We start from the raw sequence: 21,187 nt of genomic DNA on the forward strand, positions 1-21,187 counted from the left end.
AGCAGCTCATAGACTCTTTCCAGAAAAAACAAAAAGCACTCGTTCCTGCCCACCCACATATGGATGAATGCTGCTTCACACAATACAGCTAGCTACTACTACACTGTAATACAGGAGAGGACAATTATTTCAGGCTGTGGGCCGCTTACTGAGTTTTGGTGAGCTGTTGAGGGCTGCATGGGTAGCCCTGCCCCTTGATGGGTGCCCCACCCCCTGGTTGCCATCTTGGGATCAGAAGTCTCACCCCCCTAATCCCTGGCTTTTGCCACCAGAAGTCCCTCCCCTTGCCCCCGGAAGTACTCCTTTCAGTATGGGGTTTTGCTATCTTGGAACCAGAAGAATACCAAATTATATTGTAAAAAGTGAACATCTAAAACATTCATTAATTTGATTTAAAAAATATTTTTGCCCTGGTTCACATGTATTTGTGTAGTGTACATAGAGGTAATTGCACAATAGCTTAAAATGACGTCTCACACTTGTATATTGTGGGGGGTGGGTATAGGTGTGTGGGGTGTGTGTGTGTGTTTATATAATCGGGTGTGGGTGGGTATGGGGTTTGTTGGGGGTTGTGTATGAAGGGAGGGTGGCTGGGGTGTGTGAGGGGGTGTGGTTGTGGGGATCTGTGTATGGCAGTGCAAGGGGGGGTGTAGGTGCACGTGTATGGTATGTGTGTGTGGGGGGTACTCGTCCTACGAACACACACACACTGCCGACACACACAGCCCCTACCTACACACACACACCCCCACACACTGCTCCTGCCTGCACACACACATGCAAACACTGCCCCTGCCTAAACACACACACATGCATGCGCACTCTGATCCTGCCTGTGTGCGCACACACTTCCATACCAGTGGGGCCCCTGTGTTCCCCAGTCTGGCCATGCAGCTGGGAACCATGTGGTGCTGGAGCAGGGTGGGGGCAAGAGAAAGGGAAATGGCTGGGAGTGGGTGGAGCTGGGCTCCTGTTAGCTCCCCCTGGGTCCTACTGCCGACAACCAGGAGCAGATAAAGATTTTCTAAATTTTTTAGGGGTTCTGCAGGCTGGACAGAATGGTCTGATGGGCCGGATCTGGCCCATGGGCTGTATTTTGCCCACCCCTGCCTTAATAGCTCTGACAAATATGGGCTAACAAGTTGTTCCTTACATCAGAAGTTGATGCACACTGAAGATTCTATATAGACAATTAAAAATGCCCCAAGGTCAACTTTGGCAGAAGGGAATAAGACTTCATTTTCTCAGACTATTACCCACCTATACACCTAGTGTCAGCACAACATACCTTGGCCCAGAGATGATATTTCTGTTTTGTCAAGTTCGTCATTCATTGATCATGAATTCCTTAAGATGCTATGCAGTACTGGACAGTCAAAATCCATTTCAGTTTTTCTTGTTTTCCTAATGAAGTTGCCAAAGTTACCAAGCTAATTGCACTTTGACCACATCTTTGCTCAGGTCCTAAGTCTCCAGCTACCACTTCTCTGGGGTTGGAATCATAATTCTCCCAGTAACCAATTTTCTGAGAACAAAATATTATATCTTTAAAACAAAAGCACTTTAGAGAAAACAAGGCATAAAAGAGGATAAATATATCTAACTCACCAGCTTTTTAACTATGTATCTTCTACACAAGGATTCTGGTAGGTTTGGGGTCGGCAGACCTCCTACAAGTCACCTTTGGATGGGTGAAGTATTATGTGACTAACTTAGTTGGGGAGTTCTGTAATACTATATACGTCACAAAAAATAGTATATGTAATACCATATATGTCCTGCTTCAATAACTGGGGCACCTGCCTGGGAGATCAAGATTTTACGACCCCCATCACTCAGACAAGGTTTGCGCCCACATCTTCCACATCCCAGCTCAAGGTCCTTGGTTAGGCATTACCCAGTATACCTTCTTACTCCTCTTAATGTTAAACTTGATTCACTGGGCAGCCAAAGGAGAACGATGCATGGAACTAGAAGGTGAGGCAGGTAGGTGACTGACTCAGTTGCTTAGCCAACTGGGCACTGACCCAAAAGGGAATGGGACCTAGGTTCTGACCTTTTTCCCTTCCCAAGCCAAGATGGAGTGTCCCTGTATTTTGCATTCAATAATGAGCCAGTAAAATGGACAGCTAAGAGTGGGAGGAAGGCCTAGAAACCAGGGCTTACCTCATTTCAGGTCTGGTGCCCAGCTCATTGAGCTACAGAACCAGACTCCTTGCTAGTCTCTTTCTGGCTCCATATATAAATAGGTCAAATTAAAAAAAAACAAAACAGAAGAGGTGGAAGGTGCTCTTGGTTCTGTTTACCTTAGAGCCTGCTAGGACTCATATCACTTCTCTTGGCAATGGAGGCCTGAATCTCCTTGGCAGGCAGACTAGGCTTGCCAGAGTGGTACCCTTGTCAGAAAGGAAAGTCTTCTGTCTCAGTGTGCCTGGTATGTAATTATATGTAGAGGCATAAGTAGAATTTAGACCAAATAAGATATAGGCTTTGCTGTTTGTGCCTTAAAAAAAAGTTACGGCACATGTGTCATGCTGATGAACTGGCTGGAGCAGTGCTTTTCAACCTTTTTAGACTCAAAGCACCGCTCAGAAAATGCCAGCTTTTTTTGTTTTTACTCATTTTTTGACAACAGAAAAATAATAAGCAATTCTTCTGTTGCAAACAGCTCAGCAAGACCACAGTAGGTCAGCATGTTTTTAACACTATGGATTCTTATTTCATAATCTCTGGGTTTATCTTGTGAATCGTTTTGGTACACTTAACAGTTCTAACATTGTATGGCACTCTATAGCACCCTTGGGTATTCAAGGCATCCCAAGGGTATGACAACCCCCTTGTCAAGAATTACTGACCAGAGTACAGGATGCTAGGCATCAAATGAAGTTTCTGGACCAGCAGTAGTTAAAGTAGTTACATAGCTATGGTTACAAAGACAGAACTATGACTATTCCAACTGTGAGCTGGGTTAGTTTTTCAAGAGTCAGTGTGACCATAAATGGAATTCTTAAGTCCATTTAAAATAGGATGGAAAAATGGAGACATAACTCTTGTCCCAGCTCCTCTTGCTTTCTTTTAAAATGAATGGCTATTCAATAAAAGGTCTGTGGTCCCAAATAGCTTCTGAATAATTAAAAGCTTAGCCAGCTGCAAAATGACATTCCACAGGTTTGTACAAGCCCTGGGGAGTGGTGTCTTCCAAGCAAAAGTGCCAATTAGTTTTTGTAGGTCTACTTAAAAGTTTTATGACTATTTACATATGGCTTATTCTCAGTGTTCTGCTATAACCCTCTCAGGCATGGAGTCTGCTGGTATACATGAAACCACTTACAACAGCATCATGAAGTGTGATATTGATATCAGAAAGGACCTTTATGCAAACAACGTCCTGTCTGGTGGTACAACAATGTATCCAGGCATTGCTGATCGGATGCAGAAAGAAATCACTGCTCTGGCTCCCAGCACTATGAAAATCAAGGTACAGTGCAGTGCCATTATTTTTAACCTATTAGAGCTCATCAAAATTGGACAAACTGTTTAAATTTCAATGAAGAACAGCAAGATGGTTTTGTCAAAATTTTGTGAAAATGTTTGTGGATTTACTGATTTGATATGGTGCATACTTCTATGGCTAAATGAAATGCAGGAGATGCCATTAGGTTTCAGATTGTCCAAAAAGGTTTAACTGTCATCTGGTATCTTTGTTCACCAGATATGTTTCTTCCATAACAGAAGGTTGTATTTTTGTTTCTTTCTTAAACAGATCATTGCTCCTCCTGAGCGTAAATACTCTGTCTGGATTGGTGGTTCTATCCTTGCCTCTCTGTCTACTTTCCAGCAGATGTGGATTAGCAAACAGGAATATGATGAAGCTGGCCCATCCATCGTTCACCGCAAATGCTTTTAAATTGCTTTATCTTCATATACCCTTTAGCACATTACTGTGAATATATTCAGGAATAAATACATCTTTATAATTTCATTCCAACATCTTTCATAATAAGAGCTCTGATTACTTGGATACTATGTATTTTTTGAATAAATCTCCCATATGCTACTTGCCAATTCTTTTCTTTTACAAAGTATGTGTTCTCAAATAGGCTCATTATTATTGCTTTTAATGCACCCTCTTGTGGCCCAAATTTAGTACTGCAATAATAACAGCAACAATATACTAAAGGGAAAAGGCCTACTGCAGTGGATCTCAACTTTTTTTACATTCAAGGCACCCCTTTTAGACTCAAGGCATCCTTTGGAAAATGCAAGCTCTTAGTTTTTACTCTTTTTTGGCTACAGAAGAATAGCAGAGCATTTTTTTCTGTTGCCAAAGAACTCAGAAAGACCATACCTATGGATTTGTATTTGCAAATTTTTCTGAATCACAGCTGTAAACTTGTGCTAACATTGCGTGGCACCCTCTGGCACCCTTGAAAGGATCTCAAAGCACCCCAGGGTGTCACTGCAGTCTGGTTAGGAATCCCTAGTCTACTGTTTGAAATAGCACAATTCACTCAAACAGTACAATATTAGTGTCCAAACTCTTTACTTGCCAGGTACAGCATTTTAATTTTCATGCCACATTCTGACACCCACAGAATAGTCTTGATTTTCAGAGATGCTAATGGAATGGAAGCATCAATTTATCATCACAGTAAGCCAGTCCTGCCTGTTTTCACAAAAACAGATGAATGTGGGTACCAAATTAGTACTTCATTTATAGTTCTTGTGCTCTGCTGACCCACTGGGCTCTTGTGGTCCCATCAAAGGGCTGGAAGGAATGGTTGCTCAAAAGTGGCCCCATGCACATTTATAAAAGCTCAAAATGTTACCTTTATAGGAGCTACTTCAGCAGTGCACTTAAACCAGGAGCTGACAATTATTTGGGCTCAAGCACCACATGTGCTGTCTTGGTAACCTGTCATATAGGCTGTCAGCAACTCCCTTCTCACCTGCCTCCCCTGACCCCAACAACTAACAAAAGCTCCCAGTGTGGTAGCTCCAGGTAGCTGTGCTCAGGAGCAGGACAGGTGGGCATGGGCTCTGCAGGCAGGGCCATCCAGGGAGCAGAGGGCAGCTCTACCCCACCCTGGCCCTACGCTATTACTGTCCCATGATCCCAGCCCTGGCCCTGACCACAGTTCCTCACTGTGGTCATTCCTCACCCATACACACTGCCTGCATGGCTCCCAGGAGCTGCATCCAGGGCTGCTATCTTGGGGTGGTGACAGCATGGAGTCAAGGTGGAGCTGGAAGCCACCCCCAAGCTTTACTGGGGCTGCAGCACCCATAGAGGGAGGAGGGCTGTGACTCCCATGGAGGAGGCTCAGGCGGACAAAGAGGGGGCAGGAGACAGTCACGTGTCAAGGCCAAGCCCACCAAGTGGGGGAAAACTTAGCCTCCTATTCCCTACTCACCTGTCCCCTCCCGCAACCCAGGGTATGCAGCCTACAGGAAAGGGAGGAAGGGAGGTGGACCTGGCAGCGACTCCATCACTTGGAAAAGTGGCCAGGACCTGGAGGGGCTGGGGGCTCCCACCACAGTATGAGCATCCTGGGGTAAGCTGCAGATTGGCATAAAACAGGGGTGTCCCAGTGCTGCATGCTTCCCCTGGCGCCGGCTGGGTCCTGACCACTGATTCCACAGCTCCTTGCCTGGTTGTGCACAGTCTCCCTGGAGACTGGCTCCCAGCCCTGGATACTGCTCCCTGCCTGGCCGTACATTGTCTCCATGGAGACTGGCCCCTGGCTCTGGCCCCAGATGCAATCTCACTGGGGCTGCTGCTGCCCCCGCACCACCCCACCCCAAGCTGGTGGGGATGAAGGCTGCTGCCAGCACATGGGCATCCCAGTGTGAGCTGCAGGGTGGCTTGGCACGGGGGTGCCCCTGTGCTGCCTGGTGGGGCTAAGAGACTCACTGCAGGCCAGGCGAAAATCACTCCATGGGCCGGATCCAGCTCACAAGCCATATTTTGCCCACTCCTGATTTCAACTTTTCCAGTTAGGCTGGACTGGGACTTTCATTGCGAAACCATGACACTGCAGTACAGCTGTGCGAAACTTTGGGTGCTGATTTGATTCGGAGGAGATTCAGCCTGATTTAGTGGCCAAATCTCCAAATCCAAATCGAATCAGGGGTCAAATTAAAAAGGTCTGAATCAATTCGAAGCTCTCCAAATTGATTTGGAAAAGATTTGGAGAGCTTCGGGAATTCAGGCAGTCCCTGCTGGCTGCAGCAATGAGCTGGACACAGACTTCGAGCTGGTAAGTAGGGGATGGGGGAAGGGAGGCTGGAGAAGGAGGGAGGGGACCATGGGAGGACCCCTGCCAGGCCCCATCCCCTGCCTGCTCCCCCCTCCCTCCACTCCCTGACCCCGCCCACTCTCCCAGCCCCAGCCCCCCATGGCTGCCCCACCCACCCCAGCACCAGCCCTTTAAGAAAAAACACCACCCCCTCCCTCCCACGATTCACTGGCTGCTGCAGTGGCCTTGGGGCTTCTGGGGGCTCGTGACAGAGCCCCCCACACAGTGTGGGGCGGTGAGGATCACCCCCCGCCAGGCAGGAGCCAGTGTGTTGGGGCTTTTTTTTTTTTTGTCTCTTTAAAGGGCTGGGAGCTGGGATGGGAAGAACAGCCATGGGGGGAGCGGGCAAGGGTCAGGGGGCTCATGGCAGAGCCCCTGACATTGCGTGGAGCAGTGGGGGGGCAGCGGGGATTGCCCCTCCGTCTGGCAGCACCCGGTGAGTTGGGGCTTTTTTTTTTTTTTTCTCCAAAGAGCTGGGAGCTGGGCTGGGTGGTGCAGCCATTGAGAGCAGGCAGGAGATCTTAACAAATGTTTATAGAAGCTTCCTGTGTAGGAACAAAATTTTTATACTTAGTAAACTTCTTCCCCTCTTTAACCTGAGACAGATCTCTTAGCCATGCTAAAATTCATCTTGGGTGTCTTGGAAGGTCCAAAAATTATTAAAGAAATTATGACTTCTGCAGCTGTGAGGAGACAGTTATGGCCTAAGCTGTCTGAGATTGACCTATTGACATTTGTAACCTAATATATACGCACTAAAGATCCACATACCTGGAAGATATGACAAGCCATTATTAAAAATCTGTAGATCAGAGCGAAGTTAATGCAAGGCAAAGTGACCTCAGAAGCACTGTACCAGTTTCATCAGCATCATCATTTGTTATTTGAAGTTCACTTTATTGCGGTCTCATATTATTTCAGATACATTTGCAGATCCCGATTTAATGACATTCTGAACTCTATCTTGACAGAGCAACAAAACAGCTTCAAAATGGGCAAGAGCAATAAATATCAAATCATTAAATGTAAAATATATAAATATAAAACATCAGTCCTTCCTGAAAACATTGTAGGAAAACATGACAACCATTTTTACTATTTTGGGCACCTGTTAGGTAGGAGGTTTTATCTTCCTTCCACATCACCTTAGATCCAGCATGATTATTTTTACATCTTTCCCAACTACATGGGCACAGGTCTGTAGAAGAAATCAATCCATTACTCATTGAAATCAACCAATACAGGAAAGTAGTTATCGTCTGACTATCATAAGAGATTAACTGGTGATAATCAATTCCATTTCCAAAGCTAAACAGGAAAGAAGTATTCTATACATTATATGATTTTCTTTTGGATTCTCTTCTCCATGAAGACCAACAGGGCTCATTCAGCATAATGCTTCCAGTCATTTTTAAAAGCTGCTGACCAACAGCCTTGGAGGTCAAAATCCTCCATTCATCAGCAGAAATTCTATACTTGGCAGCAATGCAAGTCCTTACACTACTCTGCCAACATTCATCAATTTGGACATGGTAAACACCACCTCTAGGGAGAAAAAGTTTTTTGTAGGTGATATTATACCTTGATATCCTTGTTGGGGCTGCTAATAATAAGGATGCCAAACAGCACTGTTAGTATGGTTTTGTGATGGGAATACTTCGTTTAGTATCAGCAGGCCTACAAACAACCAAACCATTTTACATATGTCCCCATACACCTATTAAATGGCAACAACTTTTGTTCACTGCTAAATTCAACTTGAGTGAAACAGGATGGTTTATGATTTCTTATTACACATGCAAGACTATTTTATATAATTCCTGTATGTACAAGTGATCTTGCCTCTGTCATTTGCCTGTTAATACACAAGTTCAGTCTGAAAGCTGAACAGAAAAATAGCTACACCTGTGAAATTAAAAAAGAAGACCTTAGTGCGTAGGAGTAAAATTTTGATACATACGATAGTTCTTTATGCCCTAGTACACACTGCCTGGGACCATGTTTCGCAGTGGAAGCTGTGAACATACTGTCTCACATGGAACAGGAGGGTGGAGGCTTGAAGTGATAGAAACCTACACTCTAACCTCTCCCAAACAAAGTAACCTCTGACACAACCAAGCTTGTGTGGGGAGCATATAGGCAGAGAGGGTAGTTTCTATTTTTCATAGTGATATCTGAGGCAACACATCTCCTAAGACTATGGCTGGACGGGTGCAGTTAGCACTTCGCTTCTTGGGGCATTTTACACATACATTTTCATGGCTGGATGTGCCAGAGATCCAGCGCATTGGAGCAGACTTGATTAATCAAATCTGCTCTGCACGCAAGCTAATGCACACAGCACTGCATTGCTTGCAGTTGTAGTGTGGATAAAATGGAGGCAGTGTGCTTTTAAATTAAAACACTTTTATGCGTTTTAGTTCAAAAGTGGACTGCCGCCATTTTGGGCACACTGACGCACAGAATATTTTGCCGCTTATACAACTATAAGCGATGCAGCACTGGGTGCTTTTCAAAGCACCCAGCGCTGCAGGGCTTGCATGTGTAAAAATGTTCTTGGTGCCTTAAAAAACAATTTAGCCTCAAAGGTCCAAGCATGTTTGGAAACAGCCAGACTTTTTTTTTTTAACTCATAAACTAGACTTTGAACAGGCCCTTCTGAAATGTCGTATATTAGGTATACCCTTTTTTCTTGACTAACAAAATATTACAGAGCACAGACACCCACTCTGAAGGATTCAGATTCTCTTGAGAACATGACAGACTGGCAATGCTGAAAGGCAATTTATAAGATTATAGAATTAACTACTTTTTTTGTATTGCGATATGCTGTGATTCCAGCTGTTTGCTTGATGCTTGCTATAGAGAATGGAATGGATTACGTGGCTCTAATCAGACATAAGCACTCTTGTAAAACCTATGGACAACAGCCAGGATAACAGAACAGAACTCAAGCCACTTAAGATATTCATCACTAAATTACCTTTAGTCTCAATGGAGTCCATGGAAAAACTATGATTATTTCTGATCAGAACAAACTTAGGCCAGTGCCTAACTTTTGAAAACTCCACCCTGAAGGACACTTGGTCTGGTGTCTAGCCTCTTTATTCCATTACCCCTCCAAAAGGGAGAGACTTTTCCCCATCTCTTGGCATTTTATCTTTAGGCATAAGTATAGTAACCTTATTGGTTCTTATTTCTCAATGGTTACTTACAAATAAAGACAAAAGAGCCCTATTACCATATTTGTGAATTATGCTAAGATAAGGAAAGATGGCTTTCTTTCAAATAACCAAATGAGTATTGTTTGTGGTAATGATTAATAACTATGTATTGTTCATTCGCAGATTCTCATTATTAACAGTTCAGTCATGCAAACAGCATGGTAGAGCCTTAAACTGCCAAACAGAAAAACTATTTTGTGGTTACTAGAATTAACTTTGAGGGGACTGGTGGAAAGTAGGGAGAAGCAAGTGCCTAGTCTAAACACACTTAACCTTCATAGGTTAGTCAGCAGCAGTGCATATTTCTCAGAGGTCCCAGGTGGGAGAATCCAGTTTGAATTTTTGTTAGTCATAGAAAACTTCAGTGCAGCCTTTGGTTTTTTTTGGAGAGGGCCAACCTGGCCAGCTTTGAGAAAGGAAGTGGGGGTGGAGAAGAGGGAGGGCCACCTGTTCAGAGAGCTTCCAAAGAGCTAATGTGGGAAACGTTCCTTTTCTAGCTGATAGCATATCCCACAGGTTTCTATTGAATGGTCCATGATATTTACTGGACTCGTCCTCCCAAACAGTGGCAAGAAGCAAATAGCAGAAATGGATGGCTCTTGGAAGCAGATATTACGAATGCACTGATAAGTCAGGAAAGACAATGGGCTATACACAATCTGCATATTTCAAGGGGAGAAATATAAAAAAAATCCATCCTGAAATTGCTTCCCACAGTGAGTACTAAGCACTTGCAAAAAAAACACCAAATCCATTCCATTATATTAAATGCAACACACTTACATTAAATAGTCTAGGTTCCTTAGTATGTGGATGAAAGCCCTTTTTTTTACAGACAGAAACTTCAAGCATACCCGCATTTGTAAGTCTGAAGATGCCAGTGCTGGAAAGCAAAGAACAAAACTCATTTAAGAATTGCAATGCAAAGAATTTGCTTGGACATTTTAAACAAATCCACTTCATCCAACATGCTTCAGTAAACAATGTTTTAGTTAAAACAGGCTACTAACGTCCAATACAAAGTGTTTCTCCTAATTTGTGAGCACAAACTTGAGCTCAGCTCTCCCACATCCCTGTAGAGTGTCCTAACAACAAGGCTATTGGGCAATAGGGCTTGTTTCTCTCCACTCTGTCTTTTGTACAAGGCTCAGTCCCATACAAGTCCTCTGAAAATGTCTCCTGACAGTAGCTCATTTCTATCAGAATTTGAATGCTTGGATACATAGCTACTGGCAGAAACTCAAGTAATAGAGGCTAGATAATAACCAACCTTGCAGGTGCCTGCACAAAACTTAAGAATAAAGGCACCTAAGTCACAAAGCATGAGCCTTAATAATTTTGTTTAGTGACCACAAAATGACTCAACTTCTGATCAACTAAAAAAAAAAAATCCAAAACTTGGACTACTGCACATGCTCAGAAATGAGCTAGGATAGCCACCTGGTACCTCACTGCCACCTATACTCTGGTACGATCCAAATCATTGTGGGGAGGCACCTAAAGTCCTGATTTCTTAGAGGACAGAGTACTGAAAGTAACTGTGTGACAAGGAGAGCATACATGTAGCTCACTAGAAGATGATGTGGTGTTACTGCCATTACCTTTTTCCCAATAGGTTAATGGCAAAAAATACTTGTCCCTAACACAAAGACCCTAGGTTACCTCAATCCCTCTTGCTTGCTTTTCTTCCCTTTGACTTTTACATTTGACTGCCTAGTATCCAGCTTCACTAGAGCCTTAGTTTCTGTGGATTTTAGCTCTGTACCCTACAATTACATTGAGCAATGCCTAAATATCTGTAATAATCTGAGCCCATATTAACATCAGCTTAAAATGATTTGTTTTAATTTATCTGCGCTGTTTATTAACTATTTAGGAAAAAGAATGTGTATAAAACATTATAACTCTACACTGTATTTCTATTTTCATACTCCCACCTGATTGACCAAACAGTGGAGTTGGGACTCTTAAATCACTGACAAATAAGATCCAAAAGGGCTGCAGCTGCCACAGCCAACTGCTGTCATAAGAATTCTGTAAGAATTTACAGAATTTTAATATTAAAGGGGGAAAACTGAAGCAAGAATGAATACTGCCTATAGATCTTACTGGAATACATATCAAGATCAACTTGACAATACAGGGAAAAGAAGCCAAATATATTAGAACTGTTCTTGCCCTTCACCCTGTTCGACCTTCAGAGACTGTTTTATATGTAATCTAGTTCTGAGATAGTGGGGTGGAAGAGATAGCTAAATATTACTTAGAAAAACAGAACTCACTCATTATGCTTTGGTGAACAAACAATTGCAATAGCCTCTGGTAACATTAGCTGATAGGAACAATGAGTGTGAAGATCAACACTGGATAAGAATGCAGTTTGTGTTGGATGAGTCTACAAAAAGAAAGGGAAAGTTCTACACAGTAAAAATATTTCTTACAAATCAAGGTCACAATACATTCAAGAAAAAACAGGAATTAGTTACTAGGGAAAAAGTATTGGCATTCAATTCCTTTAATTTGCTATTAAATGTTAAACTTTTCCCAGCCCAACACACTTTAGAGGATAATTATCATGAATGACTAAATCAAACACAACCCAGATACAACAGTCTCAGGAATACATCTGTGACGCCTGGTTGATGAAAGCAAACTCAGTGGAAATTTTACATTGCTTTTGCATCTGATTAATGTTCTGACTAAAGGGAAAGATCCTAGAATGAAAACATGTGGGGGAAAATAGTGAAGAGAGTGTGGAAATGACATCATTTCAATTTTCACCATGTGTTAAAGCCAGGCCATACATTAAATAATGAATATTGGTAGAGTGTAAACACTTACAAGTGCTATTAGAGGGTAACAAATTAATACCTATGGAAAAATTGAAGCACGACTATTCAAACTTAATAAGACAGATTGATACTATGTACAAAAATTTCTTTTCATATCATTGCCATTTGGTTCTAATGCAAATGTATAGGTAACAGCAAACGGGTATTTTCTATATTGGCGGTCTGATCCTGATCTCACTTCCCCTGCCTTTCAGGGGAGTTGTTCCCAATTCATGCTAATTTAAGGAAAATAAAAACCAGGCCTCCACACTCCAAAGAGGTCAGATATTACTTATCCATTAATAATCCAAACCATAACACATTAGGGATTGGACAGTTACCAGTTAAGTGTTTTACTTATTTCCACAGTTGATTAGGTTTAGGTCTTGATTTGACAAGTCGATGGAATGTCATATTAACTGATTTGGAAAAAAAAAAAAAAATCCAGAGATACTCTAATAAAAGAAAGCCTCAAACTTCTTTTGCCTGCTTGCTTCTTGGTGGATTTGCCATCTTAATTTTTTTCATTGACACAATTTAAAAAAAGAATCTTTAAATTAAAGCACAATTCTATTTTTTTGTATGGATTTTGAAAAATCATTTTACCTTCTCTGAAGAAAACTAATAATGCCTAATACTATTTTTTCCTAATTCCACTGTTTGAAAACCTGGAGGAAAATACATATAAATTCAGCGAGGAATATGGTCTTCTCTTACATATTTTGAATTTTATATTGCTACAAATGATTGTACTATTTGTGGGTCCTGTATAAAAATGAATAGCAATAGCAAAGTTTTTGCCCTTCTCCTTGCTGAAATACATCTCAAATAGGAAACAAATGTAAAGAAATTGCCCTTGAGAACAGACACTGCCCTATCCTGCCTCCATATATATATATACAGCTCCTGTTGAGCTAAGCCAGGGATGGGCAATTATTTGGGCTGCAAGCCACAAATGGAGTTTGGTGAGCTGTTGCAAGCTGGGTGAGCACCCCCTACCCCCACAACAGCTTATGAAAACTCCTGGGGTGCTTGGTTGGGTAGGGCCACAGATGGGTGGGGAGCAGCATCCAGGAATGGGACGGGCGAGCAGGGCTGGTAGCAGTGCAGGACTGGGGCTGATGCCAAGCCATGAGCCACTGCCTGCACGCCCCTGCGACAGGCACCTGTCCTGCAGGCAGGGGCATGTGGGGAGTGGATCATGGCTCTGCCTCATGTCCTGCCCCCATGTTGTCACTACCAAGTGATCCCAGGGCCTCTATGGAGACTGGACAGGACCTGTATGGACAGGGCAAGTGGCCAGGCGGACAGGATAGGGCCGCAGGCAGGCAGGGAGCTGTGTCCAGGGCTGGGTCCGGGGATCTTGAGGCAGTGACAGCATGGGGTGGGGGCCCAGGGCAGAGCCACAATCTGCAAGCCCCTGCTCACATAACCTGTGTCTGTGACACGGTGTGTGCGTAGGGGATCATGGCTGTCCCAGCCCTGGCTCCACGTTGTCACGACCCCAAGATCCTGCCCTTGCTCATCTTTCCTGCTCCCAAACACTGCTCCCTGCCTGACTGCAGACCCATCCCATCTGCCTAGCCACATGCCCTGCCTGTGTGGGTCCTGCCCTGGTGGTGGGTGCAGGGTGGATGGGCCAGAGTGCCCAGGCAGCAGAGTTGGGTCCAGTGGCAGCAGCAGCAGGAAGCGAGTCCAGCCACCTCACTTTCCCAGCCCTGCTGCGTGCCTGGGGGTGGCAGGACTGGCTTTATGCATCACAGCCCAGGCTGCCCCCTGTGCCTGGGCTGGGCTGGGCAGAACCAAAGCTGGACAAAATCCCTCAGTGGGCCAGATCCAGTCATCAGGCCATAATTTTGCCTGCCCCTGAGCGAAACAGAAGCATCAGTGGCAGAACTGAGCTCGGTAAGTTAATGCAATAACTCACTGAATAAATAACTCATGAATAAATAATAAATGTCATCCACAGATGTTGTCAGTCAACTTACACTGTCAACATGAAAACTAGGCAAGAAAACAGGTTTAGATCATGAAAATTATTTGCTTCGTCTGATATTTCTGGGGTTGGTTTAATACAGCATATGCATGCAACACGGTAAAACCAAAATCCTTGAGACATACATACATGGATCCAACCCAAAGTGAGGAGATCATACTGATCTTGAATACTGAATAATTCTTCTACGTTCTCCATGTCACAGTAGTCTGGTCCTGCAGATTGCTTTGGCACTATTACATGGGTAATAGTAAATTCATTGTGTGTCTGTAAAACACATAATGGGAAGATGACTTGAATTAAGAGATGAACAAATGGATTAATGAACAATGCTCAGTAGGGAATCAACAGGCCAGATTCTTAGCTGATAAAGTAGTGTGGCTCCATGAATTTGAATGAGGCATTGCTGATTTATACCAGCTGAGCCTATGTCTATGGATTTTTTCACTGTAATAGATAACACAGGAATGTTAATATACTTGACATGGGTGTGCATAGGAAAATGTTAAAAGGAATACTTTTTCCAAAATATGGAAGCAGGTAACATGAATATTATAATCACTTTCTTTGAAACCTGGATATAAATAAATTCAGTTTTTATCAATATTGGCGTTTGTGTTTCTACTGCTATTTGATATCAGCTTTGAAACTCTTCTATACTCCTGCATGTATGCAGGCACAAGTAGTGGCATCTTCTTTCCTGTGAGGGAAGTTTGATAATTAAGTACTCCTGCAAAACTAAGTGAGTACAACACAAGCAAAAAAAAGATCAGCAACAATTTTGCTTTATATGCTGACAAAGTATTTTTTTTAGAATTTGACAACAGCAATACACTCTAACATTTTTACATATCCAGTTGTTGCGTGCAACTAATTCTTATTTATTTTTGATGAACACCATGGAAAATGCTTGAAAAATCCCACAATTGTAAGCAAGATACAAGATTATCAACAATACATCATCACAATGACTATAAGGTACATTGATCAATTAATTCTGCAAAAAGGCAAATAGTAGACTACAGTTCAAAAAGAATTACAGACAGGCCCATAAAGTTAGGTCATAATATTAATTACACTACACACTTATGCTTTAGATCTGCTTTTGCTCTGTTATCAGTTCCTTACATGAAAATGCAGTACTATCAAAAGTGCCTTCCCCATACAAATGTGAAGGTTTAACTGTACCAGTTTTCCACAGAGAATTCCACATGTTTCTATTCCTCTTATTGTATTTTCCTCGGCTAGTGATAGAAATTTTGGACAAAGGTCTCTGGGTAAAACTACACCTCGAAGTGCTTCAGCCACTTGTGCTAAAAGAGGAGAAAAATATAATTTAGCCTTCAGTGTAAAATTTTCTAATGGAAAACATGTACATAGTTAATCAACTGAATGGGACAATAGTTGTGAATTTTTAAATGAAAAGTGCAATGTGTGTCATGCAATTTCTAGATAAGAATAAGAGATTCTGGAGGCATAACAACACTATAATCTTTCTTCTGTTGAAGACATATGAATCCTGAACAAGTTAACCAACTTGCATTCTGTAAAAAAAACGAACTGTTAGCTTCTAGACTGTATTTAGTACAAAAACAAAAATGAAAAACCTCCAAACCTCTAAAAAATGCAGTCACCATGGACCTGGTTTTGCTCCCACTGAGTATATGGCAAAATTCTGATTGAATTCAGTGACACTAATTTAGGTTAATATCTGCAGATCTGGTTTTTAGGCACTTAAGATACCATATGGGTCAATGTACAGTAAGTATGCATTTCAAGGGAGAAAACAATGGTGGATTCATATACAAGTACTCCAGAAACATTTGTTCTTCATGTTAGGATAAACTCTACAATGAAAGACATATTCCTGTGTGCATTTTGAAATAAATTGTGAGAGGCAGAGGAGGACTGCAAAAGACTGAGGCACTTACTTTGAACAGCACTTAAAGTAGCTACTGGCTTGAAGGCCCGGTTTACTGGAGGAGACTGTCCAGCACAGACAGATGTCTCACTCTGATTAACTTTCTCTGATAATGAGGGAGATAAGGAGTTGTTCTGACGTGTAGAAATGCAAGACAGCATACTCCCATCAATCTGTTCAGACATAAACATATTCTCTTTAACTTTCTGATCTCGGGCTAGTTCTTGCTTCTTAAGTTGGTCTTCAAAGAACTGAAACTGTTCTGACTCAAGCTGCTGTTGTCGCATATGTGCAATTCGCTTCTTTTCTGCTTCTATCAATTTCTCATGCTCCAGTCTCTTTAGATATTCAGCTTTACATTTGTTCTGGAAAGCAGATAAACGGAGTGGTCAAATTCTCTCCACAGTACTAAAAAAGAACCACAAAACAGTGAAGGGCAAGCTAGTGAACAGATTAGTTAAATCACTCCTCCTAGCCCTGCTATTATTAAACCATAATGACTCTGTTGGAATACAACAGTCAAAATAGCAAAAAGTTGTACCATTAGAAATGCTCTAAGATAGTACAGCATATATTATAAGGGACTGTTACCACAAGATTTCCATTCTGCACAGCCCCTGATATTGTATATATTTATTTCAATAGTAATAAGCATTTGGCCTTGAACAACTTATACCTCACCAGAAAAAAATAAGAGCCTAAAAAAAGGCATTTTGTTGAGATGAGGGATACAAAGAAGAGGCCCTTATTAGAACAGCGTGAGAAATCCAATCATTCTCTAGTCCTTTCTCTCTGGTTCTGCTGTTTGTTGTGGCTGATTAGTTTGCTTGTTTTATTTTATTTTGTCTTTGCTCTTGCCTTTTTCCTCCTATAACTCACTAACTTCCTTGAACTGGTCCCCAGCCCAGGAGGCTTAACTTTGTTTTGGATGCATTTTTCTATACTGTGCGTTGTTCTGTCTCTGCCATGTAGGTCCTTATTGTACTCCTAAGGACCAACAGTTATTTTGCGAATTGCAGGGACTCTCCAGGTTCCTTTCCACCTCTGTTTAGAGCCATCACCCAAATTTTCCCAATCCAATAACAATTTGAATTAAATACTTAATGGTATTAAATTAAGAAATATATTGAATAGGACATGGATTCAGCGTATGAACAGGAACATGGATTCCTCTAGCAAATTCCAGAAGCTCCACTACAGACAAATTTTTAAGCTACAAACACTTTTCCAGTAATTTTATTACACAAGGTATAAGCAGATCTATACATGCTTTGCAATTAGGTGTATACCCCCACAGGATCAACCAACCTGGCTTAACTGTGTATATCTTCCACAACACCATGATTTATGCCAGGAGTCAGGGGTATCCCCATTCTATTATGCTCTAACTTCATTTTTATTTTCAGAATAAAGCCATTTCCACACATTCATATTAGTTCCTATGCAGCACGTTAGATTTTCAAATAACAGACAAGTGTACTAAACTACAACGAGATATTTATCACAACAGATAAAAGGCATATTTGGCTATTGACTAACTGTATAAAATACAGAAGTGTTTTATCAATTACTTACTTCTAAATACCCACACAACTGCCAATTTATTAAAGGTTCGAGAGAGAGAGGCTGTTTGAATAGTTTCTCAATTACATGGCCATAATTTTTTTTACATTTTTGCTCACACAACTGCTTTTCTCATTTGAATGATGATGTTTATAAAAATATTAAATATAAGCAAACAAACATACAGATAATGCTTTAAATTAAACTGAATTTGGATCAAACTTACTTTGCTTTGCATGTAATCTTGGTATTCCATGTTATATTTTTTTAAAAGATCCCTCTTCAGTTCATCTGTCTTTGGAAATGCAACCTCCTTTAGTTTCTTTTGTGGGGGGAAAAAAATGTAAGTTTGCTTTTTCACTTTCCAAAAAAAAAATCAGCTGGGCAGGTAAACCAGCTGTAATACAAATTCAGCTTCAATCATTTCAAAATGAAATTAAATAAATTGAATAATAAACCTCTTTTCAAAGTGTATAAACCAAATAAAGCCAGATTATCAACTAGAATACACTGGCACAGTACACTGGTTTCAATAAAGCAATGGTAACTGTTGCCAACTGAGGAACCAATCAATAGTTTGAGCACAGGAAAGGCAAGTACACCCTGATTCTCAGCAGGGCAAGAAGATCACTTCCAGCACCCAAGCTTGCTCATTCAGAGCTAGCAATAGTGTCTCCACACATCATGGCACTGGGTTGGGTTGACATGCTTTTTTGTGTCTAGTGTTCACCACCGTTTTGGCCTGTAAAAGGTCGTTGCCGAGCCCCACTGAAGTCAACAGGCTCTAATCAGCTGTTTGGGTCTTCCCACAATCCCCTGCAGGACCATTTCAAGACCATTACTAAGGAAAACACTGAAGTACGTACTTAAACCCCACTGGTTTCCAACAGTTCTCATGTACATACTTCGTTTTCTCAATAGAAAAGTTTTCCTGAATTAAGGTCCACAGCAGAATAAAAATTTGAAGCAAGGTTCTTGTCATCAAAAGGGTCGTAATTAAAAAAAACTTGAACTAATGGAAAGAATTGGAAGCCGAACAAAAATGAAAAGTTCATTCCAAGTCAACTCAAAAAAAGATTCTTCAGTTTTCCTGAGAAAGAAAACTGAAATAAACAAACATTAACGTAAAAGTAAATGTGCAGTTTTGCTTGGGGATTTTAATCCCCCCCCACTTTTTTTAAAGTTGTTGACTAATTCCAAAATGAAAATGTATTTTCAAAATTTAAAATCAGAGCATTTGGTATTTGTAATTCTTCTTTCTTTTGACAAAAACTGTTATTCAAATTTGACAAAATTCCCGACCACTTTCAATCTCCCTGAAACTGAAGTTTGAAAAAGTCTGAATGCCATCTGGCTGCTAACTTTACTCATGCAAGCAGTCCTACTGAATGCAAGAAACTATCTAGATGTGCAGTCAGGGAGAAAAAAAGTGTAAAAATAATCCAAAATAAACTGGAGAACCTCACCCAAACCCAATCAATGTGGCATTTTAGCAGATTTAAGTATAATCCGTCCAGCATAGAGATGTCATTGACTATAAAGTAGGCAACAACATGTACCTTTCCTGAATCACTTAGGAATCACTGCAGAGCAGCAGGATGCACAGGCTTCTGATAGGGAGACAGTTTTCCATGTTTCAGAAAATTTTTGGGATAATTCTATGTGTTTTAAATTCAGAAACAGATACTTTAATTTTTTTTTCCTTTAATGCAGGGGTGGGTAAAACGCAGCCCGTAGGCCAGATGTGGCCTACCAGGCCATTCTATCCAGCCCACGGGGCCCCTAAAAAATTTAGAAAATTAATATTTATCTGCCCCTGGCTTGCCTGTCATGCAGCCCTCGATGGCTTGCCAAAACTCAGTAAGCAACCCTCCGCCCAAAATAATTGCCCTTTCCTGCAGTAATAGAAGTATAATTAAACCAGTACAGTAGCAGGCAAAAGCATACTTTGGTAAAAATGCAAATGTAAAATAGAATACATATTTTGTTGTTAAAGGAGAATATACTTTGGTTAACGAGCCTATCTAATAATAATAATAATACCACAAATTCCTATATGTTTATCAGTAAGAGGGCCAGGCAGCAGCTATCACTTAAATGGAAGTGGAATCAGATCCTAAGTATTATTAAATCAGCATATCTAAAAATATACATAACTCTTAAGAGATTTTAATTGAGCTTCAAAGAGTGCATACACTGGTTGTAATGAATAAAAGCAAATTGTCTTCAGAATTCCAGCCATGATCAAGCTATTAAATTTAAATGAGAAATTTATGGCCAATACACAATGCTGTTAAGAACTAGTAGGTCAAACACTGTTTTACCAACTGAGTGCAACATTTTGCAGTCAGGGAAAAAGCATGCTGGGAAACATCCATCGGTTGTACTGGGAGAGAAATTTCTGAAATTTTAAGAAAAAGTAATACCTTAATAATATCTTGTTTTTCTGGTACTGCACATTGATGATAGTCTCGGTGATTGGGCAGCTTTTCTACAAATAAGCTGGAAAATTAAGCATGCACATGTTTTTGCCTTATTAGCCAGATGAAGATCCATGGTAGCTTTTAAGTTGAAAGAAAAATAAGGTTCACAAATCACAGATATCAAACACTGTATTCCATTTTGATTCATAGATATTTTCTATATTTCTACACTTACACTGACATGCTGGCAAGGAGTTGTATGGATACATAATTTTTGATAGATAAAGGCTTTTTGTTGTTTTTCATTAGTGATATACAAGAAAAGGACTATACATGGCACCAGAAGTCTCCAGGCTGTACAACAGCTCATCTCTGTAACAAAATCTGATGATCACCCTCATTTTCACTTCCTTTTTCTTAAGTAAAAGGCATAATTTCATGAGATCAGGCATACTACACTGACGTATTAATGCAACCTTCTGATCAGAGTAAGTTGTGCTGTGAGTTATAACAATGGGCGGCTTGTCTAGACATCTAAATTATTAAAACACCAACACCACCAAACACTATTGTATATGTAGAATGCATTACACGACCCCTGTTTACATTCAACCATAGTATTATGAAAAGTTCACCTTCCAGGCTAGAAATCTTTAGTTCCTCTATCATCCCCAAATGTTTTAGAAGGTTTAAACAAAAAGGGTTCAGCTATAATACTTTGAGAGTATGAACAGAATGAAGGGAAAAAAGTCCCATCAGATTTCTAATATATTAACTTGAAAAGCTCTAGAAACAAAATGGCTGATTAGAAAGCTTTAATCTGTTATGGAAACAGCTCTCAATTAAGAAGTCTCTCGATTGCTATAGTGTAATTTGTTTTTAAATCTTTGGGAGGAAGAAGAGAAAAAAAATCACATGTTGGGCATGTAC

At 41.1% G+C, this 21,187-nt stretch overlaps 2 protein-coding genes across 6 annotated transcripts in view; one reads left to right on the forward strand and one right to left on the reverse strand.

Moving 5' to 3' along the window:
* The window catches only part of ACTA2 (actin, alpha 2, smooth muscle, aorta), a 12,446-nt gene extending 8,386 nt beyond the window's left edge, over positions 1 to 4,060 (forward strand). The window contains exons 8-9 of the mRNA XM_006028992.3: positions 3,297 to 3,478; positions 3,764 to 4,060. Coding sequence (XP_006029054.1) covers positions 3,297 to 3,478; positions 3,764 to 3,907 — 326 coding nt within the window. The 3' untranslated portion in view covers positions 3,908 to 4,060. The remainder of the gene's footprint in view (positions 1 to 3,296; positions 3,479 to 3,763) is intronic.
* The window catches only part of STAMBPL1 (STAM binding protein like 1), a 35,259-nt gene continuing 14,771 nt past the window's right edge, over positions 700 to 21,187 (reverse strand). For 2 of the 5 annotated variants that reach the window (XM_025210461.1, XM_025210457.1), the window contains exons 5-13: positions 20,261 to 20,336; positions 18,061 to 18,156; positions 16,282 to 16,636; positions 15,479 to 15,663; positions 14,480 to 14,617; positions 11,806 to 11,918; positions 10,307 to 10,406; positions 7,071 to 7,497; positions 700 to 1,525 (exon numbers count right to left, since the gene is read on the reverse strand). In XM_025210461.1, the coding sequence (XP_025066246.1) occupies positions 7,441 to 7,497; positions 10,307 to 10,406; positions 11,806 to 11,918; positions 14,480 to 14,617; positions 15,479 to 15,663; positions 16,282 to 16,636; positions 18,061 to 18,156; positions 20,261 to 20,336 (1,120 nt within the window). In that variant the 3' untranslated portion in view covers positions 700 to 1,525; positions 7,071 to 7,440. The remainder of the gene's footprint in view (positions 1,526 to 7,070; positions 7,498 to 10,306; positions 10,407 to 11,805; positions 11,919 to 14,479; positions 14,618 to 15,478; positions 15,664 to 16,281; positions 16,637 to 18,060; positions 18,157 to 20,260; positions 20,337 to 21,187) is intronic. The other 3 variants (XM_025210458.1, XM_006028990.3, XM_025210459.1) reach the window with 3 other exon arrangements.

This window comes from Alligator sinensis, unplaced genomic scaffold (genome assembly GCF_000455745.1).
Source record: "Alligator sinensis unplaced genomic scaffold, ASM45574v1 scaffold557_1, whole genome shotgun sequence".
NCBI lineage: Eukaryota > Metazoa > Chordata > Crocodylia > Alligatoridae > Alligator > Alligator sinensis.